This window comes from Scyliorhinus canicula, chromosome 13 (assembly GCF_902713615.1).
Source record: "Scyliorhinus canicula chromosome 13, sScyCan1.1, whole genome shotgun sequence".
In the NCBI taxonomy this organism is placed as follows: domain Eukaryota; kingdom Metazoa; phylum Chordata; class Chondrichthyes; order Carcharhiniformes; family Scyliorhinidae; genus Scyliorhinus; species Scyliorhinus canicula.
This window is the reverse complement of record NC_052158.1, coordinates 45,183,075-45,208,207: the sequence shown is the minus strand read 5'-3', so window position 1 is coordinate 45,208,207 and position 25,133 is coordinate 45,183,075. Positions and strand designations below refer to the sequence as shown.

Here is a 25,133-nt window from a genome sequence, read left to right as displayed (position 1 = left end):
GCTCAATGATTGGGTTTTCACAACCCTCTGGGGTAGAGAATTCCAAAGATTCACCACCCTCTGAGTGAATAAATTCCTCAATTTCACAATCTTTAATGACCTACCCCTCATCTTCAAATCATGTCCCATGGTTTAGACTCCCCAGCCAGGGGAAACAGCTTGGCCGGAATTCTCTGGCTGTTGCGATTCTCTTTTCCCGCCGGCATTCCACCCCTGCCCGGGGGTTTCCCGGCGGCATAGTGGGGCTTCAATGGGAGATCCCATTGACAAGTGGTGGGAATAGAGAATCCCGCGACCAGCAAATGGGGCGCCGGCGAAAAACATGCTGCTACATTTACCCTGTCACTGTTTCCCACTTCAGATTCATCAACTTCAATATTTAAAAAAATTCGTTCTTGGGGTGTGGCCATCGCTGGCTGGGTCAGCATTTGTTGCCCATCCCTAATTGCCCTTGAACTGAGTGGCTTGGTGGCCATTTCAAAGGGGCCCCGGGCGGTTAAGAGTCAACCACATCGCTGTGTGGGCCTGTACTCACATGTAGGCCAGACCGGGTAAGGACGACAGACTTCCTTCCCTGAGGGACATTAGTGAACCAGATGGGTTTTTACGACACTCGGCAATGGTTTCATGGTCATCATTAGACTTTTAATTCCAGGGTTTTCTTTAATTCAAATTTCACTATCTGCTGCCTCACAACGCCAGGGATCCGGGTTCACTTCCAGCCATGGATGACTGTCTGTGTGGAGTTTGCACATTGCAGAATATTACCCTGGGTCTAAGGATTACTAGTCTAATGACAATACCACCACGCCACTACCGCCCCTACTGTGGACTCAGAAATAAAGTGGGATTAACAAGCAGCTGATGGAAGTGTACATTTATCTAACCTCAACTCCCACTAACTAACTGCCCTGCTTGGACTCAGTCCCAGTAGGAGATTCCCAGGAGGACAGCGGAAAACTTTAGGAATGTCCTCCAAGCCTCCGGTAAGAGGTCAAATATAATCCCTGACTCATGGGAGACCTTGACTTGTGACGGACCAAAATGGAGAATGGAGTTCAGGCAGGAAGGCACCAAACACATCAAGAGGCATCATCATGAATGTACAGAGATGAAGTCGGGCCATCAGAGGATGTTCACAAACCCCCAAACAACTCGTCAACCCAACCCTTCAAGCACCACCTGCTGCCGTGTGGCAGAGTCTGCAGATTACACTGAACTTTTCAGCAATCTCAAACCCACCATACCAGAGTGGAAGTGATCCTTGATGCCTTTTGGCTAAGATAAGCGTGAGGTCAGATAGTGCCTGGATCTGGTATGTCTCTCTTATGGGGAGCATGAATTGGATTCAATTTGAATTGGTTTATGGAGCAGGCAAAGAGCTGGATTAGGGGTTTGCCCCTGACAACAATCTGAGCTCTGGCTTTGTAACTCTGATAAAGTAATAAAAAATATTTTAAAAATAGGCTTACATTAACATTTCAATGAAGTTACAGTGAAAAGCCCCTAGTTGCCACACTCAGCGCCTGTTCGGGTACACAGAGGGAGAATTCCGAATGTCCAAATTACCTAACAGCATTTCTTTCAGGACCTGTGGGAGGAAACCGGAGCACCCAGAAGAAACCCACACAGACATGGGGAGAACATGGAGACTCCACACAGACAGTGACCCAAGCCAGGGATCGAACCTGGGACCCTGGAGCTGTGAAACAACAGTGCCAACCACTGTGCTATTGTGCTGCCCAAACATTATTCAAACATAGCAACTCAATATTTGGTTTTGAATTGTGTAAGCTAATTTCCGGTCAAATCTATTATCTGTGTGCGTTCTGGTGTGCTCCATCAACTGTGCTATCCCTTTGCTAGCAGAGTTACAGTCCTGACACTTCAGCTTTCCATCAACCGTTCTTTCTCCTATCATTCCAGTGCCATCATCAAGAGAAACTTCAACAGAAGCATGGTGGATTCCATTTTGATGATTTGCAGTCCCAGAGCAGGCTGGAGTAATTCTGGTTCCTTTTCATTAACACTGAACCCGAAATCATGTTTACGTGCTGTGTTTGCTGAGTGAGGTACTCTTGAAAATCCTTGACATAGTCTACAGAACCATTTCTCTTTTCTCGCATATTCTTACTCTTGATTGAAGCCTCTTTAATTCTTTCAGCTTAATTCTATTCACTCGACTGCGGCTTCTAAACAGCAAACCATAGCAGGCATCCACTGGAGGAGGGGGGTGGCGGAGGGGGGGGGGGGGGGGGGAGCGAGGTGGGGCAGGGTAGGGCCCACTTGCTTTTGATGACTGTCCGAGGAATTTTCTCCGGCCGCTTTCCCCTTTAGCTGCAGTACCCGAAGACGAAGGGAACAAAAGGCCGGCGACAATGCCACAGTTGAGCCAGGACACACATCCACGGGCAGCCAGCTGGAACTGTTTCAGAAGAATTTCTGGAGGCCAGTAGAATAATTGAAACTCTACAATGCAGGCTCCACACGGTCACTCAAGGTCGGAACTGAACTCGGGTCCCTGGTGCTGTGGGGCAGTAGTGCCTCCCATCAGTATTCCAGCACTATCAGTAATATGGACGGTGTTCTGTTGTTTTGAGGCTGAGCGAGATCATAGAATTATCATAGAATTCATAGTGCAGGAGGCCATTCTGCCCATCGAGTCTGCACTGGCCCTTGGAAAGAGCACACACCCCCAAGCCCACACCTCCACCCTATCCCCGTAACCCAACCCCACCTTTTTTTGGACACCCTCACAGCTCCAGGGTCCCAGGTTTGATTCCTGGCTTTAGTCACTGTCTGTGCGGAGTCTGCACGTTCTCCACGTGTCTGCGTGGATTTCCTCCGGGTGCTCCAGTTTCCTCCACAAGTCCCAAAAGATGTGCTTATTAGGTGAATTGGACATTCTGAATTCTCTCTCAGTGTAGCGACTCAGGGATTTTCACAGTAACTTCATTGCAGTGTTAGTGCAAGCCTACTTGTGACACTAATAAAGATTATTATTAGATTGTGGTTGAGTACAATTCTGCTGCTGCTGATGGCTCAAGGCACTTCATGAATTCTCACTTTTGAGTTGCTGGATCTGTTTGAAATCTATTCCATTTAGCACTGTGGTAGTGCCACACAACATGATGGAGGGCAGCCTCAAAGTGAGGATGGGACCTCATCTAGAGAAGGACTGTGCAGTGGTAACTCATTCTAATACTGTCATATAGAGATGCAGGTAGCACAATGAGGTTATGGTGAAGCATGTTTTTCCTCTTGTTGGTTCCCTCGCCACCTGCCACAGACCCAGTATAGCAGCAATGTCCTTTAGGACTTGGTCATCTTGGTTTGTAGTGGTGCTAGCAAACCCCTCTTGGTGATGGACATGAAGTTCCTCACCCAGAATACATGCTGCGACCTGGCTCCTATCAGTGCTTCTTCACTTCCTTGTCCATGTTTGGCCTGATGCCAAGCAACTTCATGGGGGTCAGGAGTTGATGTTGAGGACTCCCTGGGCAACTCCCTCCTGACGGAATATCACTGTGTTGCCATATCTCTGTTGGGTCTGTCCTTTTGGTGGGACAGGATACATCCAAAGATGGTGCTATGGTGTCTAGGACATTGTCTATAAGGTACAATTCCTTGAGTATGACTATATCACGCTGTTGCTTTAACTAGTCTTTGAGACAGCCCTCCCCATTTCAGCCCCCAGATGACGGTAAGGATGACTTTGCAAGGTCAACAGGGCTGGCTTTGTCATTGTTGTTTCTGGGGCTTAGGTCGATGCTGGGTGGTCTGTCCAGTTTCATTCTTATTTGACTTCTCAGTACTGAAATGATACAGTGGCTTGTTCAGCCATTTCCAAATCAAAGTCACATGTAGGCCAGGCCAGGTAAGGACGGCAGATTTCCTTCCCTAAAGGACAGTAGTGAAGCAGATGGATTTTTACAATAATTCAATAGATTCATGACAATCATTTGCAAGACAAGTTTTAATTTGATATTTACTAATTGAATTAAAATTTCAAAGGCTGGCATGGTGTGATGTGAACTCAAGATTATATGGCATTAGTCCAAACCTCCGATTCACTCAAACTGTAACATCACCACGAAGCTACTGCCCCATCATTTGCCCATTGACGTCAATGAAAACTGAGAGATGTGTATAATGAGTAGCTGATCCAATATCATCTGTTTTACACTGAAAGCACTCCCCATTTCCTTGTCAATTGTGCTTACGAATTTAATTTTAAGATACTGAAGAAAGATAATTCACCAAGATGAAAAATTATCTGATTTCATCCTCAGACCCAACTCAAGGAACCCAAACTGTTCGAGGAAAGGGCATTAGCCTATCTGATTGGTTGAACTCCAGATAATACTCACTGACCATGATGCTTGGAGTAGGTTTGCTCAACACTTTGGTTCAATTTTTGATGTTTGTATTTCTTAAACATCCCCCCTCAGAAGTGATAATGGAGAGCAATGGAGGGGAAAGGGGGTTAGATGGGGCCTTAATCAGTGTCGACATTTACAAAGCACATCCTCAGTGACATAATGGATAAGGCACTGATCCCTGAAGCCACGGATTGTAGGTTCAAGACTCATCTGGGGTAGAGTAAAGTTTGGTCCAGATACTAGTATCATTTGTCTTCATTTAGAGGTTGGCGAACCTGTGGAATTCTCAACCACAGTAAGGCTAGGGAGGCCACGTCACTGAATATGTTTAAGAAGGAGATTGATAGATTTCTAGAGGTGTCAAGGGGTATAGGAGAGAGCAGCAATATGGTGTTGAGCTAGAGGAATAGCCATGATGATATTGAAGGGCAGAACAGGCTGGAAGGAAGGACGGCCTACTCCTGCTCCCATGAAGGAGGTTGGGGTGGATAATCAGTAAAAGTTGAGACCATTGCAGAAATCAGCAATACAACCGTGTAATGTTCAGAATCATACCCCAATGGAAATACCAGTTAGGTAAACATCAGTGGCACTTAATAGATGAGGCCACTATGGGAGGCATCATGGTCCCAGGAAAATCCCAGAAAGAGCTGCGATGAAAGCAGGATTTCCGATATATTGGATTATAAACATTTGGCAATTCAAGGGTTAAAAGCCAGGGTTAGAGTGTTTGACTGCAGCAGTCATGTTTTTAAAAGAATCTTGTTTTGCAAGACCAGAAAGATTTTAGGAGCCAGAGGTGAAAATGACCAGAGTAAAAAGCATGGGCTGATGCAATGTTGTTTGATTAAGGGGAGTCCCTGGGGTGTTAATGTGTTTTCAGCCTGGGGAGCTTTTATGCTTCAGCCTGGGGAGTTAATTTGTTTTCAACTTGGGGAGAGAATGTCATTGCTGGGTAGAGTTAAGGTATCTGGACATTTTGAGAAAGCATTTTGAGTTGAGTTCTAATCTGGCTACCCTTTTAGACCACAAGTAAAGTATTTTGCTCTCTCAGTAAGATGGTTAAAACAAATATTAGTAATATGTAAAGCAGTGCAGACTTGTCTGAGGACAAGGGGAAGCTGAAAGAAACCTGTTAAAACAGTTTCTTGAAGACATCCAGCCAGAATCTGCAGGGGTTCTAACAGGTTCCAAATCTGTTCTGGAAAGTAAGTATTACTCTGTGTCATTGGGATGTAGGATGGATGGAGAGCTGTATGTTTTTTATTGCTTGTTGTTTAATTAGGAATAAAGATAGTGATTAAGGGTATTGTATTTACTATATTGAGTAGTATTGTTTAAGGGGTAATTGTAAGCTATTTTCGGGTGCGATGTTAAAGAATTTAATATTGTTTTAAAAACATCAAATCCCTATTTTTTTCATGCAATAACTCCTGGAGCGAAGTATAAAATAAACTAAAATATTGGGATTTTGGTGCAGTTTCCTAGCCACTATTGGGGTCTGGTCTGGGAACATAATCAAGCAAATGGAGAATTAATATTCAACAATGGAGCTGAGCTTTACGATGTCTGGTATTAGCTGCAGAACTACTGTTAGTAAAGACACCAGGGAACCTCACCTTCAAACACTATCCATGCGCACAAGCAAATGGGTTTATCATGCCAGCTTTAGTAATGCCTCCCCCATTACATCCCATACCTCATAACCACATAGTATTGCTCTGACACATGTTGATGACACAAATGAGAACCAGGCTGAATGTAGAAAGTTCAGAGAGGAAGTTAAAAAGGAAAGCAAAGAGAGAGTGTGGGAAGAGACTGGCACATGGGAAACTTGCCTTTATTGGACAAGGCTGTTGCGCCTGTCCAATTCAGATACTTTCAGACAAATTTACTGACTCAACGGTTTTACCTAGGTGTCTTTAATACTGAAGAGAACAAAGGACAATTACAAGTATAAATGAAACTTTATTAAACACATAATAACCCATAAATTAAACCAAAATATATACCAGAAACACTCAAGATTCAGTGAGACTACTCGCAAAGGCGGCTTGAGGGAACTGTGGGTCTGATTCGTGAGTCCCTCTGATCCATCGTCACGAAGGTGAGTCTCTCTGGCAGCTTCTTCCTTCCTTCCTTCTTTGGTCAATCTTCTGGATGATCAAGGTCACCTCTCATGTCGAGTCCTCGCTTCTGATGTGCCCCCGTGGCTATTTTTATCCCCCTCCCTTCGTGCTCTTTTTTTATTTCCTCTGGCTTTCTGCCAATGAAGCCTCAGGAGGGGGTCTGAGCACCCAATAGTCCAGTTGATGATCAGTTGACAGGACAACTGAGCTCGCCCCAGGTGTCCATCTCCGGTGGTGTGGTCTGCATGTACTGCCTTACCAAATAAGGTACGGCAGGAATTCTGGGTGCCTGAGAGACTGGCTCGATCTGGACTACAGACAATAGACCAGTGCATAAGGCCATAAGACATAGGAGAAGAGTTAAGCCATTCAGCCCATCGAATAGCATATCAATAGGATCAATTATGTAACGATGGATGATTGACAGGGCAGGTCCAGACATGCCCTGGCAGCTTGTCTGAGTTCAGTGTATTCAAATTTGGCCAAATCCAAATTCCCATCAGGCTGTTCACTGGTGCTGACTGTAGTTTAATTGAAAATGTCCAATCCTTTAATTTAGAATATCCAATTTTAATTGTGCTCATAACTAGGCCCTGTCAGGTTACCACAGGCGTAGAATACAAGAGCAACTTCATAAAACGCTGGTTAGGCCTCAACTGGAGTATTGTGTGTAATTCTGGTCACTACATTAGAGGAAGGATGTGATTGCACTGGAGATGGTACAGAAGAGATTTACCAGGATGCTACCTGGGTTGGAGATGTTGAGCTATCAGGAAAGATTGGATAGGCTGGGACTGTTTTACTTGGAGCAGCGGAGGTTGAAAGGGGACCTGATAAGGGTGTATTGAATTATATGGGGCATTGATAGTGTAAAGGTCTTTCCTGTTTATTCCCTTATTTCCCCTCGCTTTTATTTCTGCTGTTACATTTTTGATTTTGGATGTTTAATGGATCTGTGACTTTAAGGCAAAGATGCCTGAAACTTTAATTCAAACAGAAAGACTGTGCTGCTTTGACTGGCATCAGTGATGACCCAAATTGATTGATGTGGCTGGTGGCCAATGAATTGGCCTACAAGGTGATGCTCTATCCAGTAACAGGTGGTGATTGTTCTTTCCCACTGAAATGGTTCAGAGACGTAAAGAGTTTTTAGTTTCACTTTTGGAAGCTAAGGAAGAAAAACTTTATTTTCCTCACTCTGTTTTTTCCAGAAATAACCAGCGAATTCTCACCAAAAGGTCACTGTGGGAACCAATTCTCTCTGCAGAACAGGCTGGTTTGAAGCACTCCTGGAAAAGCTGTCAGTAATATATTGGTAACTGCAAGGAAGATTATTCCGGGCTGTAGGGCAGAGACTTTAAACCACACGCGTACTGTGTAGAAAGTGCATTGATGAACTCATCATCTGAAGCAAGGACTCTGACCTTAATCCTTATTATTTTTGTCCCTTTTCACCCCTCTGTGTTTATCTCTCTTGTGTGTGGGTAGAGGGTGGGGTGCTTAAAGGGGGAGTCAACTACTAGCTTGCAGTTATGCAGCTGCATTCACCACATATTTGTTCTTATTATAAATAAACAGCAATTGTGTTTAAACTGACAAACCTGGTGACTGTAATTATTGGAGAGCTAATGGCCAAAAATTTGGGGTATTTTTATAAGAATTATTGGTTAATTCACTCATGTTATTACTCCGACATTAGTGGAGTTGGAATTGACTGCTCACTTGCCCAGGATGTTGTAATAATTGGGTGGAGAGGAAAGCACTTTTTCTGTCAGTAGAGGGTCAGTAGAAAGGGGGCCATAGATTTAAGAGGTGGAAGGTTAAGAGGGGAGTTGAGAAGACACTTTTTCAGCCAGAAGGTGGTGGGAGTCTGGGACTCTACCTGAAAGGCTGGTTGACTCAGAAACTCTCGTAACATTTAAGAAATATTTAGATATTCACTTGCACTGCTGTCCCCTCCAGGGCTATGGGCCAAGCGCTGGAAAATGGAATTAGTATAGTCAGATATTTGTTGACCAACGTGGACATGTTGGGCTGAATGACCTTTACCGTGCTGCAAACGTCTATAAATCTGACATGAAAGGAAATCCAAAAGCCTTATTTTAGGCTTATAAATACTAAAAGGGGGGAGTGGGCAATTAGGGGCCTAAAAGGGGTCACAGATGAAGCAGAGGTACTAAATGAGCACTGCAGCAAGTTAAAAGATGCTGCCCAGGTCACACTGAAAGTGGAGGTAGTTGAGGCACAGGTTAGTATCAAAGGCTTGGAAAGAGGAGGTATCTAAAGTCAGTACGTCAACAGGTCCGGGTGGGATGTAAGCGACGATGCCGAGGGAGTAAGGATGGAAAGTGTAGACGGCCATCTGATTGCAGGAAAATGACCAAAAACAAACATGGGCTAAAATGTCACCTGACCATGTCGAGATGAGATCTCACTGAATATTGGTATGTGCGACCTCCTGGTGAACTGGTCAGCGTGATTCACCAAGGCATCTGACAACCAAAGAGTTGTTTAATGAGATTGAAGTTTCATTGCTAGACACGTCAGGGGATAATGAGTGAAAATGAACAACTACTTCAGCCTTAGGGACCAGCACCCCCACATTAAAAAGTTGCTGTCTCGCCATCATGTAGAAATTCGGTCAGACTCATGAACTCACTGAGTTTGTGATGTTACTGTGCAAGTTGTCCTTCAGTCCATTCCCCCTGCTTATTGGTTTGCAAAGAACTGCCTCCATTTCCTATTGGACTGACAAGTGTGTTTTTCTGGCGGGACGGTTGTTTCACTCAACAGATTGTTACTCAGCAATCTGAATTTCAGTTCCTGGGACTGAGATAGGACAGAGGGGCAGGGAAATCAGAGCCTCAAAACGATAGACATCAAGAGCCCATTCAGAAAGCATTCACGCCTGGATCTGGCTGAGTGTGTCTGAATAGGTATATCTGAGATGGTTTAATGGAATCAGTCTGATTCCCAGGACAAAGCTTCAATGATAAATCAGGATATTTATTAACCTATCTATTTACATGTGGCTAAGTTGGGAATGATTTCTCATCAGGGCTCCTGGTCTGCTTCACATCTTAAAATAAAGAGACTTGCATTTACAAAGAGGGTGATTCTGTGACACCAGGCCCAAATTCCGCTGAATTTGGCGAGAGACACAAAACGTTAATCGGTGCCTGGTGCTCCCGACCCGTTTCAGCTGGTGTGATCAGGATTTTGCCCAGACACAGCGAGGACCTAGTCAGAACTCATTCGCATTCATTTAAATCCAATGACTGAGCTCTCCTAGGGAGGGAGGGAGGGAGTCTACAGAATGAACAACCCAAAGGGCTGGTTGCATGTCACTCATAGAGGGAAGGCAAGACAGTCATGGTCAGGCTAAGGGGTGGGGGGGGGGGGGGGGGGGGGGGGCAATCTAGGACTGTCCATTGGGCTTTAAATCACAGGTCATGCATTGGCTGCCCTGATGCATTGAGTGTGGTGGCATGAATGCAATAAGAACATAAGTGGCGGAATTCTCCGTTCCTGAAACTAAGTGTTGACAGCGGGGCAGGATTCGCGGACTTCTACTATGGCAAAACCAGTACCATGTCTGGATCGATTCAATGACCGTTGAGGGGCTAGCACTGACACCACAAGGAACACAATCGATTCCAATGACAAATGGAGCGGGATTCGCTGCATTCGTCATTGACTGAGGAGGCTTTTGGGGCGGCACAGTGATTAGCTCTGCTGCCTCACAACTCCTGGGATCCGGCTGCCGTTCGCAATGCTTGGACCACAATGAGGGACAATGGGTCAGTGTCCTTGCAAGTTGGCTGTTGTGGGCAGCAATTCCTCAAGACTGCGCTGGGTGGCGGGAACGGTGAGGTTTGATCAGTTTTCGTCTGGAGGATGATCATGAGATTTTGGGAGCAACCTGAGGATCAAGGGATGGGTGACCTCGCTGACTGTCTCTGGCCTTCTCATCCGCCTCACGGATTAAAGATGAATATTGCATTTTGGCCAGTCCCGCAAGCTATATTCCTGGTAACTTCTGCCGAGGCAGATACACCATGGCAAGAGCACCGGGACCAGCCCAGGCTTAACCCAGCACCACTTGAGTCTTCCACCTCAGGGTGTTACTGGTGAGACTCATGTCCCGGCCGCCCGTCAGGCCGAAAAGGGAGGGTCAGAAGTTCTTATTGTAGGCCACGCAACTACAGGAGATGCTGGTCTTTCAAAGAGCTGTTGGACAATATATGCCGGCAAAGACTCCGGCTTCACAGGAAGACTGTATGGCACCGATGCCTAGTTCTCACAGAGCTGGCACCAAGAGGAATCAATTCCCGTACCAGCTTACCCAAACAGGCGCCGGAATGTGGCGACTAGGAGCTTTTCACAGTAACTTGTGACAATAAAAGGTTATTATTATTAAGAGAAGGACACCCACTCCCAGTGGCTGTTAAACTCACAGTGCCTTGAACCTTTTTGTCTCTGGCTCTTTCCAGTCTCCAGCGGGGACCTGTGTGGTATATTGCAGACATCAAAACACAGCTGCATTAACAAATAGACAGATACCCAGTATGCCCGGGCATCTGACTACATAATGTTTAACCTGGACAAGGCCAGTGTGCCTGTGCAGTAGTATTCTCTGCCATCGGGTATGCCCCAGTTCCAGGGGGCGATCGATGTCACCTATGTCAACCTTAGAGACCTGACTCGACAGGCGGTGCCTTTCATTAACAGGAAGTGGTTCCACTCCCTCAACATCCAGTTGGTGTGCGACCACCAACTTGACATCATGCACGTCTGTGCACACTATCACAGGAGCGTGCACGATGCCTACACCCTGGCACACTCGGGTACCCGTCATCTTCGGTCACCCTCGTCTGAGGAGTTGGTAAATGGGGGACAAAGCTTACCCACTAAGGTCTTAGCTAATGACGCCAGTGTGGAGGCCCCAGGCTGAAGCACAAAGCCGATACAATGAGGCCCACTCTGCCTCCAGGAGTGTCATTGAGTGGTCTCAAGATATAGTTCTGCTGTCTGGCATCTATGGTGCAGCTCTGCAGAAGGTCTTGCGCATGCTGCATTCTCCACAACCTGGCATAGCAGCAGGGTGACATGATGGAGAAGGAAGAGGAAAATGCGGCCTCGCGGAGGTGGAGGACCAGTCTGGGTCGAGGAAGATCTGTAGGACGCTGAACAGGTGGCGGCCAGGGATCTACAGGCTGAAGGAGCAAGGAAAAACAAAGCCTCTAGACTTAACAAGTAGGAAGTTCTTTGTCTGACAGCTCAGTCACCACGTCCCCCTTATCCTGTACCGTGCCTTGCCTAATTCCTTGCTCCCACCCCTTCCCATTGCCCTTGCAACCCCTTCCCGTCGCTCTCGTACCCCCATTCATCCTTGTCTGCTCCGTGGGCTGTCTATTGTGTCCAACAGAGACACAAAGAGGTGGTGGGCCTGGCTAGTATGGGGGAGTGGGGTGGGGTTATAGCAGGTGGCATGTGTGAGCAAGGCACCTATCCAAAGAAAGGCTGTGATGCGGACTCCGGGGAGGGGAGTGGTTCTGAGGGAGATGCTACTAGTTTGGGATTTAGAAGGTCATTGAATTAATTTCAGACTGAATTTGGTAGATTTTTAATAGATCGAAGTCAAGGGTTATGGGAGGCAGACGGAAAAGCCACGATCTTATCGAAGGGAAGGGCAGTATCAAAGGGTCATTTGGCCTATCCTGCTACTAATTCCTATTTTCCTGTAATTCATGAATTACATAACTCAATCAAGGTTTATTCAAGGCTTGGCTTATTCAAGGCTTTGAATTAATCTTAATGTGGTGATACAATAATGCAGGATACAGACCATTTGTCTCAAAATGGCTTCCTTGATCTTCACTTATTAACTCAATTGAGATTCTGCCTTTCATTGCTTTCTTTTTAATAAATCTGACTCCTTTTGTTACAGTCTAATTCTAACCACCTAAAAACGAGCCACAGAGACAGAGGAGGAGATCCAGGAGAAACACATTTCCTCTGCCCCATGTGCCTCCCTCTTGGATACTGTAATGTTCCTCTTCTAATCTGCCGTCCGAAGCTACACATCCCACACTGCTGTTGTCAGATTGAAAGCCACGAGGACGAAGAATGCTATTTCCACACTAGAAATCTCTGTCAAACATTTACCAGGGGAACTGAGGCAGCAGCTGCAATAAGTGATGTTTTATTCAGATGGGACAATAACAAGTTTAAACCACACTTGATCTGCTGCTCAAAGTCACCTCCGTTTCAGGAAACTCCTGTTATTCCTATTTGGAGCAATTTAAATTTGAAACAATGCTCCATGTGGTGTGTAAAGATGACTACTGCCCTTGAATCTTTATTTATATTTGATAACGTTAGGTCACATTAATGTGTAAACAGTCTGCAAAGACATTTATCCAAACCTTCCCCTTCTCATAAAAAAGTTGTTCCATGCAAATTGCAAGTTATGCCAGATACAGTGTCGTGTATTCACCAGTTTGCTTTTTTTCTTGAATATCTGCTTCAGTTCAGAACAATGCAGAGATGACAATAGTTCAAAATCTGAAGAGGTTTATTCACATTACTTTATAATATCGACTGAATTACAGAATTCTATACCCAACTGGTGTTCTCTGACATAGCCCAGATCTTCTATCTAGAAGCTTCTTTGTCTAATTAGCTCTCAAGCTTCAACCCCAGCTTAAGCAATCAAGCGCTGTCAAAGATCAGAGAATCAACTAACATAATCAAATACATTTTGATCAAACTATTGAACACTACACACAGTCTTTCAAAAAAATTATCACACATGAACAAAAAAAGTATTTGTTCTTTCTAGTCTGTTCTAACAGGTGCATTACACACAGAGGGTTGGATTTTTCAGTCCCGTCAGCAGCAAAAAGCATCGTGGTTAGGACAGGAAAGTTTGGAAAGCAGCCAAAAGTTGACTTGTGATCGCTCTCCAAATGTTCCTGTGCTTCCGCAAAGATGCCTGCTGCTGGCAGGAAGGGAAAATGCTGCCCACAATCTTTAAAACATTCAGGTCTTTAGTTCCAAATATCTCTGCAAATGAAGTAACTTCCTTTGTAAACACTTTGGAGCAGATAGAAGCAGTTTGAGAAAGATGCTTTGAAGTGTTTTTTGCTCAGATTCTACCTTCACTTTCTCTCTCCCAAATAGGTTCTGGTTGAAATGTTCACAAAGACAATATCTAGACACTCTTTCTCAATCTGTACATAGCATTGTTCAGTTTGTGTTAATGCTCTGGATACAAACACAACTGGTTGTCCTCGCTGCATGAGGGTTGCTCCAAGTCCTGTTTCACTGGCAAGTTGACTTCATCATTGACATCATAGTACCTCAGCACTGGCTTTGTTGTCACTAGTTGTTTGAGGTGAGTGGAAGCTGCTTCTTTACCCCAACACCACTGAACATCCTTTGCAGTGAGCTTGTGTAGAGATTCACACTCTGATGACAGATTGGCAAGAACTTGGTGAGGTGGTCCCCATGTGGGTTCACTGATTTCTGGGGATCTGACAACTGTGTGAAAGGTTTCTGACAGAACTCAGATGGATACCTCACATTGAAGGTGGCAAGATAGCTTTATTGCAAACCTCCCACTCGAAGGGTTTCTCCCCGTGTGGATCCTTTGATGCACCAGACGCTCCTCACACTTGAACGGTTAATATCATGTGAACACGTTGGTGTCTGCGAAGGCTTGATGACTGCGAGAATGATTTGTAGCACACGTCACACATGAATGGCTTCTCCCCTGTGTGGATTCTCTGGTGGATCAGGAGCTTTGATAACTGTGAGAAAGCTTTGACACACACCTCACACTTGAATGGTCTCTCCCCTGTGTGAATACGTTGGTGGACACGGAGGGTGGATGACTGCGCAAATGATTCATCACAGACCTCACATGTGAACGGTCTCTCCCCTGTGTGGGTGCGCTGGTGGACGCGGAGGTCTGACGATCGTGAGAACGATTTGTCACAGACCTCACATGTGAATGGTTTCTCACCTGTGTGAATGCGGTGATGTTCTCGGAGGGCCGATGACTCGGAGAATGATTTGTTGCACACCTCACACGTGAATGGTCTCTCCCCTGTGTGAGTGCGTTGGTGGACACGGCGCTCCGATGACCGCGAGAATGATTTATCACACACCTCGCATGTGAATGGTTTCTCCCCGGTGTGAGTGCGTTGGTGGCTGAGAAGGTTTGATGACCATGTGAATGATTTCTCACATACCTCACATGTGAATGGTTTCTCCCCTGTGTGAATGCGTTGATGGCTGCGGAGGGTCGATGACTGAGAGAATGATTTGTAACACACGTCACACATGAATGGTCTCTCTCCTGTGTGAGTCCTCCGGTGTCTCAGGAGGTTGGATGAATTGGTGAAGAACGCTTTGCACACCTCACACTTGAGGAGTTTCTCACCCGTGTGAATCCTCTGGTGCATCTGGAGGCTCGAAGATGTCACAAAAGCTTTATCACAATCTTCACACTTGAATCGTTTCTCTTCCATGTGGCTGCCCTTAACTTAACAATGGTTGTTGAAGATGCACCTTGCGTATTAGGAGATCTTTGAGCCTGTGGATCCCTCCACCTCACGTTTGAACAGCTCTCACCTGTAGTAATCAGTCAGTGGTTCATGAGGCTCGATGAATCATTGAAGCACTCACCACATTTGGGAGTCCACTCACACTTCTTCCCAGCCTCACCCTGACCGATCACCCAGAGCTGAACCTTCGGAAAGGCTGGTTCTGATGGAAGGTTCCACACCATTAACCAGTTTCAGATCTGATGATATGTCAAAGCTGCCCTTGACCCAACCAATTTCTAGATGATGATTTCACTGTCCAACCTTCTCTGTGTTGAGCAATGCTGTGACTGGTTGTCTTCCTGCAGTTGTGCGGTTGTTCCTTGCTTGATGGTCAGGATCGCTCTGTGGTGTCTATCCTCTCTGTACTCTCTGATGTAGTTCAGTGCAATCCTTCTGTAAAACAGGAAAAGGAAACATGATTTCCTCCAACTCCCTCTCTTCCTTTGCTGAAGGTGCTGACTCCTCAGTTAGAGACTGTTCCACAGTGAGTGCCAGTCTGCTATTCCCCTGTGTGGGGATCAGATACAGGTCCTTACTTCTCCCTCACTTGACTGTCACATTCCTTCTGTTTCCAACAGGGATGCTGGACCAGACAATGCAGCTATTTTCTTTCCTCCGCCCAGACCCCCATCTACCCTGGCACCATGAGGGCAATGGAAAAGACAGTCGTGCGGGGTGTAAAACGGGCTAAAAGTTCACTGAGCTGAAACCTTGCTGGTGAAAACCAATTGTACCCTTCGAGTATGTATTTAATATAAAAAATACTTAGCAGAAATGTTAATTCGATGGAGATTTTGAAAGTGCTAGAAGCTGAGTAAAATATTTCTTCAGTGTAGCTGACTGAAGGGTTCTGGTTTATCCTGGGAAATCAGATACACTGCACTCACTCAGACTGCACATCCCAAATTCTGTGTGAGGGCTTATGATCTCACCTAGTATAATTTTAAAAATAAAACACTTATGTTGTGATATGTTCATTGCTATCGCAACAACTTTCAAAGTGGACAAAGACCTAAAATAGTTGAATCATTTTCTCCTTCTAAGACTCTGCACAGTATCAGAGAAAGGTTATGGTGCAGAACGAGGCCATTCAGCCCATCGTGTCTATGTCAGTGAAAAAAGAAACCAGTCACTCATTTTTATTCCCACTTTCCAGCACCTGGTCCTTGGCCTTGTGGATTACAGCTTTTTAGATGCTGATCCAGTTACCTTTTAAATGAGTTGAATGTTTCAGCCTCAACAACCAACTTAGGCAGTGAATTCCAGATGCCCATCACCCTCTGGGTGAAAAAGATTTTCCTTATGTGCCCTCCAATCCTCCTATCAATCACTTCAAATCTGTGCCCCCTGGTAATCGAACCCTCAACTAAGGGAACCCAGTTTTTTCCTGTCATTAAAAAGAGCTACCTGCTTCCAGTTGAGCCATGTGGGTGGAGGTTGCATGTTTGGTGGCCTCTGCCAGAGCTGTGTTTTATGGCCTTTTTAGTCCAGTTTTTGGTGAAGATTTGTTCGTGAGGAGCTGTGGGAGGTTTAGGGCATTTAGAGAATATCAAAAACCGGCAAGAAGAATCCAGGAAAGAAGGCGCCGAGCGAACGTTCGTTGCCAACAGTGGTGAGGGGTGCAGCAGGAAAGATGGTGGGAGAGAACCCCTCGGGTTGGGCCATACCCATCTCGGTAGAGAAGATAAGGGATGGGATGGCTGGGGAAGCATCAGACGGTGATGATGGGCTCGCTTAAGACGTTGGTAGGTGAGACCCTTGCCCCAGTGAGACAGGAGTAGGTGAGAACTTTGAAGGTGATGTGGGAGCAGGGGGGAAATGAAAGGGATGGAGGAGGCCTTGTCACGGCATAGTGACTATTTCACCTCGGTAGATGAAATGAAAAAATTAAAATCGCTTATTGTCACGAGTAGGCTTCAATGAAGTTACTGTGAAAAGCCCCTAGTCGCCACATTCCGGCGCCTGTCCGGGGATGAAGAACTGGTGGCTGAGATCAACAGAGAGCTGAGAGCCAAGATGGAAGACCTGTCGAACAGGTCGAGAAGGCATAACCTGAGCATCGTGGGTGTGCCCGAAATGGTGGAGGGCCAGGTGCCTACAGAACACTTTGCCGAAATGATGGCAAAGCTGGTGGGGGAGGGAGAGGAGCACTCCCAGCACGGGGTTGGACAGGGCCCACTGATCGCTCTGGCCAAAACTGAGGATGAATGAGTCACCGAGGCCAGTGATCGTCTGTTTCCATAATTTTCAGGTGAAGGAGAGAGTGCTGAGGAGGGCGAAGCAGAAGCGCGAGGTGGAGTGGGAAGGCAAGGGAATACCAGGACATGGCGATGGAGCTGTCAAGGACGCGGGCGGCCTTCAGGCGGCAAAGGCGGAGTTGGATAAGTGCAATGTGCGGTTTGGTGTAGTCTACCCGGTGAAGCTGAGAGTACAGCGGCAGAGTCTATTAATTCGAGACAGCTGCGGAGGTGGAGGTGTTTGTGAAAGCAGAAACCTGGGTTTAGACTGAATTTGGACTTTTGATGGCTTTCGCCTGAGGTTTTTTTCTGAGTTGGGTTCTTTTTCTTGCATTTTGAGGTTTTTTTTGGATGCAATGGGGATTGGAGGGGTAAGGGTGGCATTTGGGTTGATGTGGAGAGGGGGCTCTGGCAGGGGCCATCGCGCTAGCAAAAGCAATGTTAGCTAATGAACGGAAGCAAGGTGGGGGCAGGGGCGGGAGCTGTATGGGGTTCGATGACCTGGGAGGTGTGAATTGTGGGGGTACGAGTCCGAGACTGAGTCAGGTGTTTTCAAGGTGAAGTGGCAGAAGGGTTGCTGGGAAGAGGGGTGGTGGTTATGACTAGGGCTGGGATAGGATTCTGTTTACGAGGCTGGGCCTGGAAGGATGGTCATGGCGTGTAGGAAGGGCAGAGGGGTGGGAGGGGGTTGGTGAGAGACCCCCAGTCAAGGTCGTGGTGTGGAAATTACGAGGGTTAGGGAGTCCAGTGAAGAGAGTGTGAGTTTTCTCGCATCTGAAGAGCCTGAAAGATGAAACGGTGGACATGTTGCTGTTACAGAGGATCCATCTGAGGGTAAAGGACCAGATGAGACTGAGGATGGGCTGGGTGAGCCAGGTGTTCCATTTTGGCTTCCATAGTAGGGTGCAATGGGTGGCAATACTGGTGGGTAGGCAGGTGAGGTACCAAATGGAGAAGATGCTTCTGGATCAACTTTAGGTACTTGGGGGTGCAGGTAGCGCGGGACTGGGCATGGCTCCGTCAGCTAAATGTCACGAGCCTGGTGGGAAAGGTGAAGGAGGGCCTGGGGAGAGGAATAATCTCCCTCAGGGCTGGTACGTGATATTGATTGGCGCACTGGAGGAAAGGTTGGTGGAGTTGGTCTGTGTCTCTGCTTTGAAATGGGACGACGCTGGAATTGTGAGGCGGATATTAGCAATCATTCTGGACCTGGATAATCTATCACCAGCTGATAATGGGGTGCGGGGCATCGCCGTGGGGCGGGGGTGGGTTTGCATCCACGGGACAGGGAGTATTCGTTTTTCTCCTTCGTACACAAGGCGTATTCGAGGGTCAACGTTTTTAGTGGTAGTGAAGGCGTTACTGGCGGGGGCAAACAAGGCGGAGTACTCGCCGATCGTGGATGAGTATGGTGTGAAGGCCAGTTGATTGTTGGCTCTGCCGGCAAGCAGCGGCGAGTGAGATTGTGCGGATTAGGGACAGGAGGTAGCGGTGGCGGCTCCGGAGCAGGCGAGCAGGGTGTTTGAGGACTTTTATAGGTGGTTATACAAGTCGGAGCTGCTGGAGGATGAGTCGGGGAGGAGGGAGCTGTGCAGGGTGGGTGGATTGGCCACACTAAATTGTCTTTCAATTGAAAAAAAAGAATTGGGTACTCTAAATTTATATTAAAAACAAGGGTCGGAGGAAGTGAAGGTAGTGATAGGGAAGATGGAGTCAGGTAAGGTGCTGGGGCAGGATGGGTTCCCATGGAGTTTTCTAAAACTTTTAAGGACAAGTTGGCGTCGCTGATGGTGGAAATATTTAAGAATGCGATGACGAATGAGGGCATTATCTGAGACTCTGAGTCAGGCATCTACTTCATTGTTATTGAAAAGGTTAAGGACTCGATGGAGTTTGGGTTGTATAGGCCCATTTCTCTACTGAATGTGGATGCGAAGATCTTGGCAAAGATGCTGCAGGGATGTCTTCCGAAGGTAGTTGTGGAGGATTAGACAGGGTTCATTAAGGGAAGGCAGCTGTTGTCGAACGTACAGTGGCTGCTGAATGTGGTGCTTTCTCCGGTAGAGGGAAGGGAGTTAGAGGTGGCGGTAGCGTTGGATGCGGAGAAAGTATCTGACAGAGTGGCGTGGATGTATTTGTTTGCGCTACTGGAGAGGTTTGGGCTTGAGCCTAAGTTTGTGACTTGGCTAAAATTGCTATAAAAGGATCCAAGGATCCAACAGCTTATGTGCGGACGAATGAGACGCAGTCAGAGTACTTTCACTACTCCTGGGAACGAGGCAGAGGTGCCCCCATTCTACCCTCTTGTTCATGTTGGCAATTAGCCCTTGCCGATTGCGCTGAGGAGTTTGGGCTTCTGGAGGATAGTATGGGCGGTTTGGAGCATAGGGTGTCTCTGTACACAGATAACCTATTACTGTATATCATGGACCCGGGTTCTTTGGTGAGGGACAAAATAGGGTTGCGAAGGAAATTTGGGGCGCTTTCAGGATATAAATTGAATTTAGGGAAGAGTGAGTGTTTTGTCATGTCTTCTTCCAGGTGTACGGGTGGGAGTGGAGAGGTTGGCATTTAGGGTGGCAACAACTCACTTCAGGTACTTGGGGGTGGAGGACGCGCGGGCTGGGCATGGCTCCGTAAGCTAAATTTCACGAGCCTGGTGGGGAAGGTGAAGGAGGAGCTGGGGAGGGGGATAGTCTCCCTTGTCCTTGGCTGGCTGGGTGCAGGCAGTCAAAATGGATATGTGACCATATTTTCTGTTCCTGCTCCAGTGTCTACCGGCCTTTTTGCCAAAGGCATTTTTTCGAGGGTGGATAGGTTGGTGTCGTCATTTGTGTGGGCAGGGAAGAGGGTGAGGATAAGGAAGGCGGTGCTACAAAGAGGCGGCAGTCGGGGCTTGGCTCTTCCGAATCTGTTGCACTTTGAATGGGCAGCGAATGCGGAGAAAGTGCAGGATGAGGAAGGAGTCGGAAACTTTGTGCGTGCTGATGGGAGTGTGTTGTAGCTGTTGTAAGGAATCAGGATTGCCGTTAGCCCCAGGGAAGTATTCTGGGAATCCAGTAGTGGATCTGGGAGCAATTTCAACAGCACTTCAGGTTGAGGGCGCGGGGTTGAGGGTGATGTCATTAAGAGGGAATCATGAGTTTGAACCAGGAAGGATGGGCGCAAGGTTCCAGGGATGGGAGGAATAAGGGGTGAAAGAGATGAAGGATTTGTTTCTGGAGAGGATATTCGCAAGTCTAGAGGAGTTGAGGGTGAAGTATAGGCTGAATCAGGAAGAAGGCTTTGGGTATATGTAGGTGCGGAATTTCACAAGAAAGGCTTTCTGGTGGCGCTGTCTACTTGTTGCTGGAGGAGGTACTGTCGGTGGGGGGGGTGTTGTTGGAGAGTGAGGTTGTCTCAGCGATTTTAGGGTAGGATTATGGAGAAGGATAAGGAGTCTATGGAAGGGATGAAGACAAAATGTGAGGAAGAGTTCGGGAAGGGGCTGGAGGAAGGGTTATGGTGCAAAGTGCTGCGAAGAGTCAATGCCTCAACCTCATATGCAGGGCTGGGGTTGATTCAGGTAAAAGTGGTCTATAGGGCGCACTTAATGAAAGCGAGATGAGCCGGCTGTTTTTTAAAAAAAATTTCCAATTAAGAGACAATTTAGCGTGGCCAATCCACCTACCCTGCACATCTTTGGGTTGTGGGGGCAAGACCCACACAGATACGAGAAAATGTACAAACTCCACATGGGCAGTGACCCGGGGCCGGGATCGAACCCGGGTCCCAGCACCGTGAGGTAGCAGTGCTAACCACGATGCCACCCGATTAGCTGGCTGTTTGAGGGAGTGGAGGGTAGTTGTGACAAGTGTGGGAGGGACCCAGCCAACCATGTTTATATGTTCTGGTCCTGCTAGAGAAATTGGGGGCAGTTTTCTAGCACCATGTCCGAGGTTCTGCATATGGAATTGGAGCCGGGTCCCCTCGAGGCCATATTTGGGGTGTCGGCCTGCTGGAGTTGCAGACGAGAGCGGGGGCTGACATCTTAGCCTTCGCTTCATTCATCGCTCACAGGCAATTCCTATTGAGGTAGAGGTCAGCTTTTCTGCCTAGTGCCTCGGCATGGCTGGGGTACCTGTTGGGAGTTTTTGGCCTTGGAAAAGGTAAAGTTTGCTCTGAGAGGGGCAGATAAAGGGTTCCACCAGAGGCGGGGGGTTATTCATTTTGAACATGGGGGCGGGGGGGGGGGGGGGGGGGGTAAGTGTTGTGTAAGAATGTTAAAATGTTCCAAAAAAAAATTTCAAAACAAGATACCTGCCAGTATTGAAGAAACCGGCTGCTCGTTACCCCGAAGGATCACTAATGACCTCCCCATGGGCTGTGCAGACCAAATTCAGAAAGTGCTACACAAAGGCTATCTGTATTTGTGGCAGCACAAGTTGATAGCACTGTGGCTTCACAGCGCCAGGGTCCCAGGTTCGATTCCCCGCTGGGTCACTGTCTGTGCGGAGTCTGCACGTCCTCCCCGTTTCTGCGTGGGTTTCCTCCGGGTGATCCGGTTTCCTCCCGCAGTCCGAAGACGTGCAGGTTAGGTGGATTGGCCATGCTAAATTGCCCTTAGTGTCCAAAAAAGTTAGGAGCGGTGATTGGGTTACGGGGATAGGGTGGAAGTGAGGGATTAATTGGGTCGGTGCAGACTCGATGGGCCGAATGGCCTCCTTCTGCACTGTATGTTCTATGTGACTATCTATGTATTTCATAACTCTGGCTGGCCGACTGGAGTCTGTTCGTCTGCAAAGACAAAGGACCCCACAACCTTCCTTTCAGTTCTTATTGAGCCACCTCGAGGTCCCAGATGAGGGCTACAAACAATTGTCAAAGCCAGAGTGGAGAGGTGTGAGTCATGTGACGTGGCGCTCAAGTTTATGAAAACAGTAATATTTCCTTGTCGAACTGCAAATTCTAAGTCTGCCATTTAACTAGCAGCATCACAGACAAGGAGCTCTTGCCCAGGTTGGACACTGGAGTTCCATCTACTGGAATTTCTGTACCAGCGCAGGGCTATCATCGTGTAAAGTCAACACCACCGGAAAAGTGAATTAGTCAGCACCGGTTTTCAGCTCACTGACCTGTGAAAGAATACCTCATTGTACTTTAATTCTGGACTCTGGAACCCACATGAAACAATATTTATTTTCTCTGTGGTTACCATAACTCTTTTGTTTCTCGATCCCCTTTTTACTCTGTGACAGCAAACAACATTGTGATCCCCATCCAACAGCTAAATAAGTTTTTGAGTTTATCCTATCTCATGTTTGTTGTGGGGGTTCTAAATGGGAAAATGGATCACAGCGTAACGGAGGGGTTGAGAAATACACCACTGCTTATCAAGGGGGAAGCAAACATGAAAACCTTTCTGTTTTCAGACAGATGGTGAGAGGAGGAATTTATGCTGTTTATACTAACCCAACCTTCCTGTCCATAATACCAGCTCAGACACAGCACTCGCAAAACGATCCAATCAAAGCCCAGGCTTTTGGGAAAGGCCGAGGCCTTCAGGTAAAATCTTTAAAGAAGACATTAAAAGACATTTCAATAAATGTGTGTCTACCCCTCCCAGATAATTACACCTCACCTTCTCATATTCAGCAATGGCCCATCAACAAAACTCAGCCTGTAAATCAGAAGGGAAATGTTCCCAATAAACACCCTGAATATCCAACACACAGCCAATCAAACAGCTCAGCACAAAGCACCGAGTAAACAGGTCTGTGAGCTGGATCTTCTGACACAGCATAAGGGGCATTTCCACAGCTGATTGCCCACAGGATAGTCAGACTGCCTGAACATTAGTGTGGATATTGTGCAATGTAATGATTGTAAATTGTGCTCCTTCACTCACCATCTCCTGACTTGGTTTTGAGTCCCTACAGGAAGTGAAGCAGCTGTGGTAGAGGAAGAGGAGAGAATGGGCAGAGTGGGTGGGCTCTCTGATTGACGTCTCTCACAACCAATCCAAATATTTCTGCAGTAACAGGAGTTTCCTGAAGTTTGGGAAACTGACCGGGGAAACGGAGGCGACTTTGAGCAGCAGCTCAGGTGGGGATTTAAACTTGTCATTGTCCCATCTGAATAAAACCTCACTTATTACGGGGATACGGTGTTAGTATGGAGATAGGGTAGAGGTGTGGGCTTAGATAGGTGCTCTTCCCAAGGGCTGGTGCACACTCGATGGGCCAAATGGCCTCCTTCTGTACTGTAAATTCTGTGTGTTGCAGCTGCTGTCTCAGTTCCCCTGGTAAATGTCTGACAGAGATTTCTAGTGTGGGAATAGCATCATTTATCCCCGGAGGCTTTCAAACTGATAGTATCAGTGAGGGATGTGTAGCCTCGGATGTGTTTGACAGCAGATCAGGAGTGGCAGACCCACAGCATCCAAGGCAGCGATGATGTACAGTGGCGAGGTCAGCATAGGTACAGGAGCGAGAGGGGTACAGAGATAGGGAGTAATTTACTCCCCTTTTTCTCCCCCATGTCCTCTTTCCCTCTCTGAAAAATGGAATGAAAATCGCTTATCGTCACAAGGAGGCTTCAATTAAGTTACTGCGAAAAGCCCCTAGTCGCCACATTCTGGCGCCTGTTCAGGGAGGCTGGTACGGGAATTGAATCCTATTGGCCTTCTTCTGCATTACAAGCCAGCTGTATAGCCCACTGTGCTAAACCAGCCCTTATATGTGTGTCCGAATGGGGGGAGGAGGGGAGGGAACAATGGGTGGGGAAATGTCTGACGCCATGGGTGGGGGCTACCAAGCTAGCTGGGTGGGCTAGCTCACGGAAGCGTAGTGGGGGGTGAGCAGATGGTATGCTTTTTTGAGGGGGCTGTGTGTATAGTGCTGTTACTATGGGGCGGGGAGGGAAGGAAATGTTCTGCTGACAGGGGAGGGACTTTTGCTGTTGGACAATAGGGAGGTCGGGGACAGAGGCTGCTGGGGGTGGGGGGGCTGTGGATGCATGGGGCCAATAATCGCCCAAGAAAGGGGATGGCTGATTGGCGGAGGGGGGTGGGTGGTGAGAAGCCCTCCAACCAGCCTGATCACATGGAATGTGAGAGGGCTAAATGGGCGGGTTAAGAGGGCATGCATGTTCGAGCATTTGAGGGGACTGAAGGAGCCGATGTGGCAACATTGCAGGAGACGCACCTTAGAGTAACTGACCAGGTCAGACTAAGGAAGGGATGGGTCAGACAGGTTTTTCACTCAGGGTTGGACTCTTAAGACTAGAGGAGTTGCGATCCTGATTAATAAGCGAGTGTCATTCGAGGTGGGAAGAATAGTTGCAGATGTGGGGGGTCGGTACATAATTGTCAGTGAAAAGCTGGAGGGGCTGCAGGTGGTACTCGTGAATGTGTACGCGCCGAATTGGGATGATGTGGAGTTCATAAGGAAGATGTTGGGAAAGATTCCGGACCTGGATTAAGCTGGTTATGGGGGGCGGGGGGAGGACTTCAACACAGTCATTAACCCAGGGCAAGACCGATCTAGCTCAAGGACAGGCAGGGTGCTAAAGGTGTTTATGGAGCAGATGGGGGAAGTGTACCCATGGAGGTTTGGGCGGCCAAGAGTGAAGGAGTTCTCCTTTTACTCACACGTGCAGAAAGTGTACTCCCGGATTGACTTTTTTTATCCTGAACAGGGCTTTACTGTCGGGGGGTAGTGGACACTTGAGTACTCAGCGATTATGATCTCGGATCATGCTCCACACTGGGTTGACTTACAGGTGAGCAAG

At 47.3% G+C, this 25,133-nt stretch overlaps 2 protein-coding genes across 2 annotated transcripts in view; both read right to left on the bottom strand.

Annotated features, from left to right (window-relative positions):
• The window catches only part of LOC119976643 (zinc finger protein 721-like), a 999,221-nt gene that overhangs the window by 144,473 nt on the left and 829,615 nt on the right, over positions 1-25,133 (bottom strand). The gene's annotated exons all lie outside the window — the stretch shown is intronic.
• LOC119975585 (zinc finger protein 91-like) overlaps positions 13,068-25,133 on the bottom strand; it is a 69,971-nt gene continuing 57,905 nt past the window's right edge. Inside the window, exon 10 of the mRNA XM_038815372.1 lies at positions 13,068-15,062. Within this exon, the coding sequence (XP_038671300.1) occupies positions 14,185-15,062 (878 nt within the window). The 3' untranslated portion in view covers positions 13,068-14,184. The remainder of the gene's footprint in view (positions 15,063-25,133) is intronic.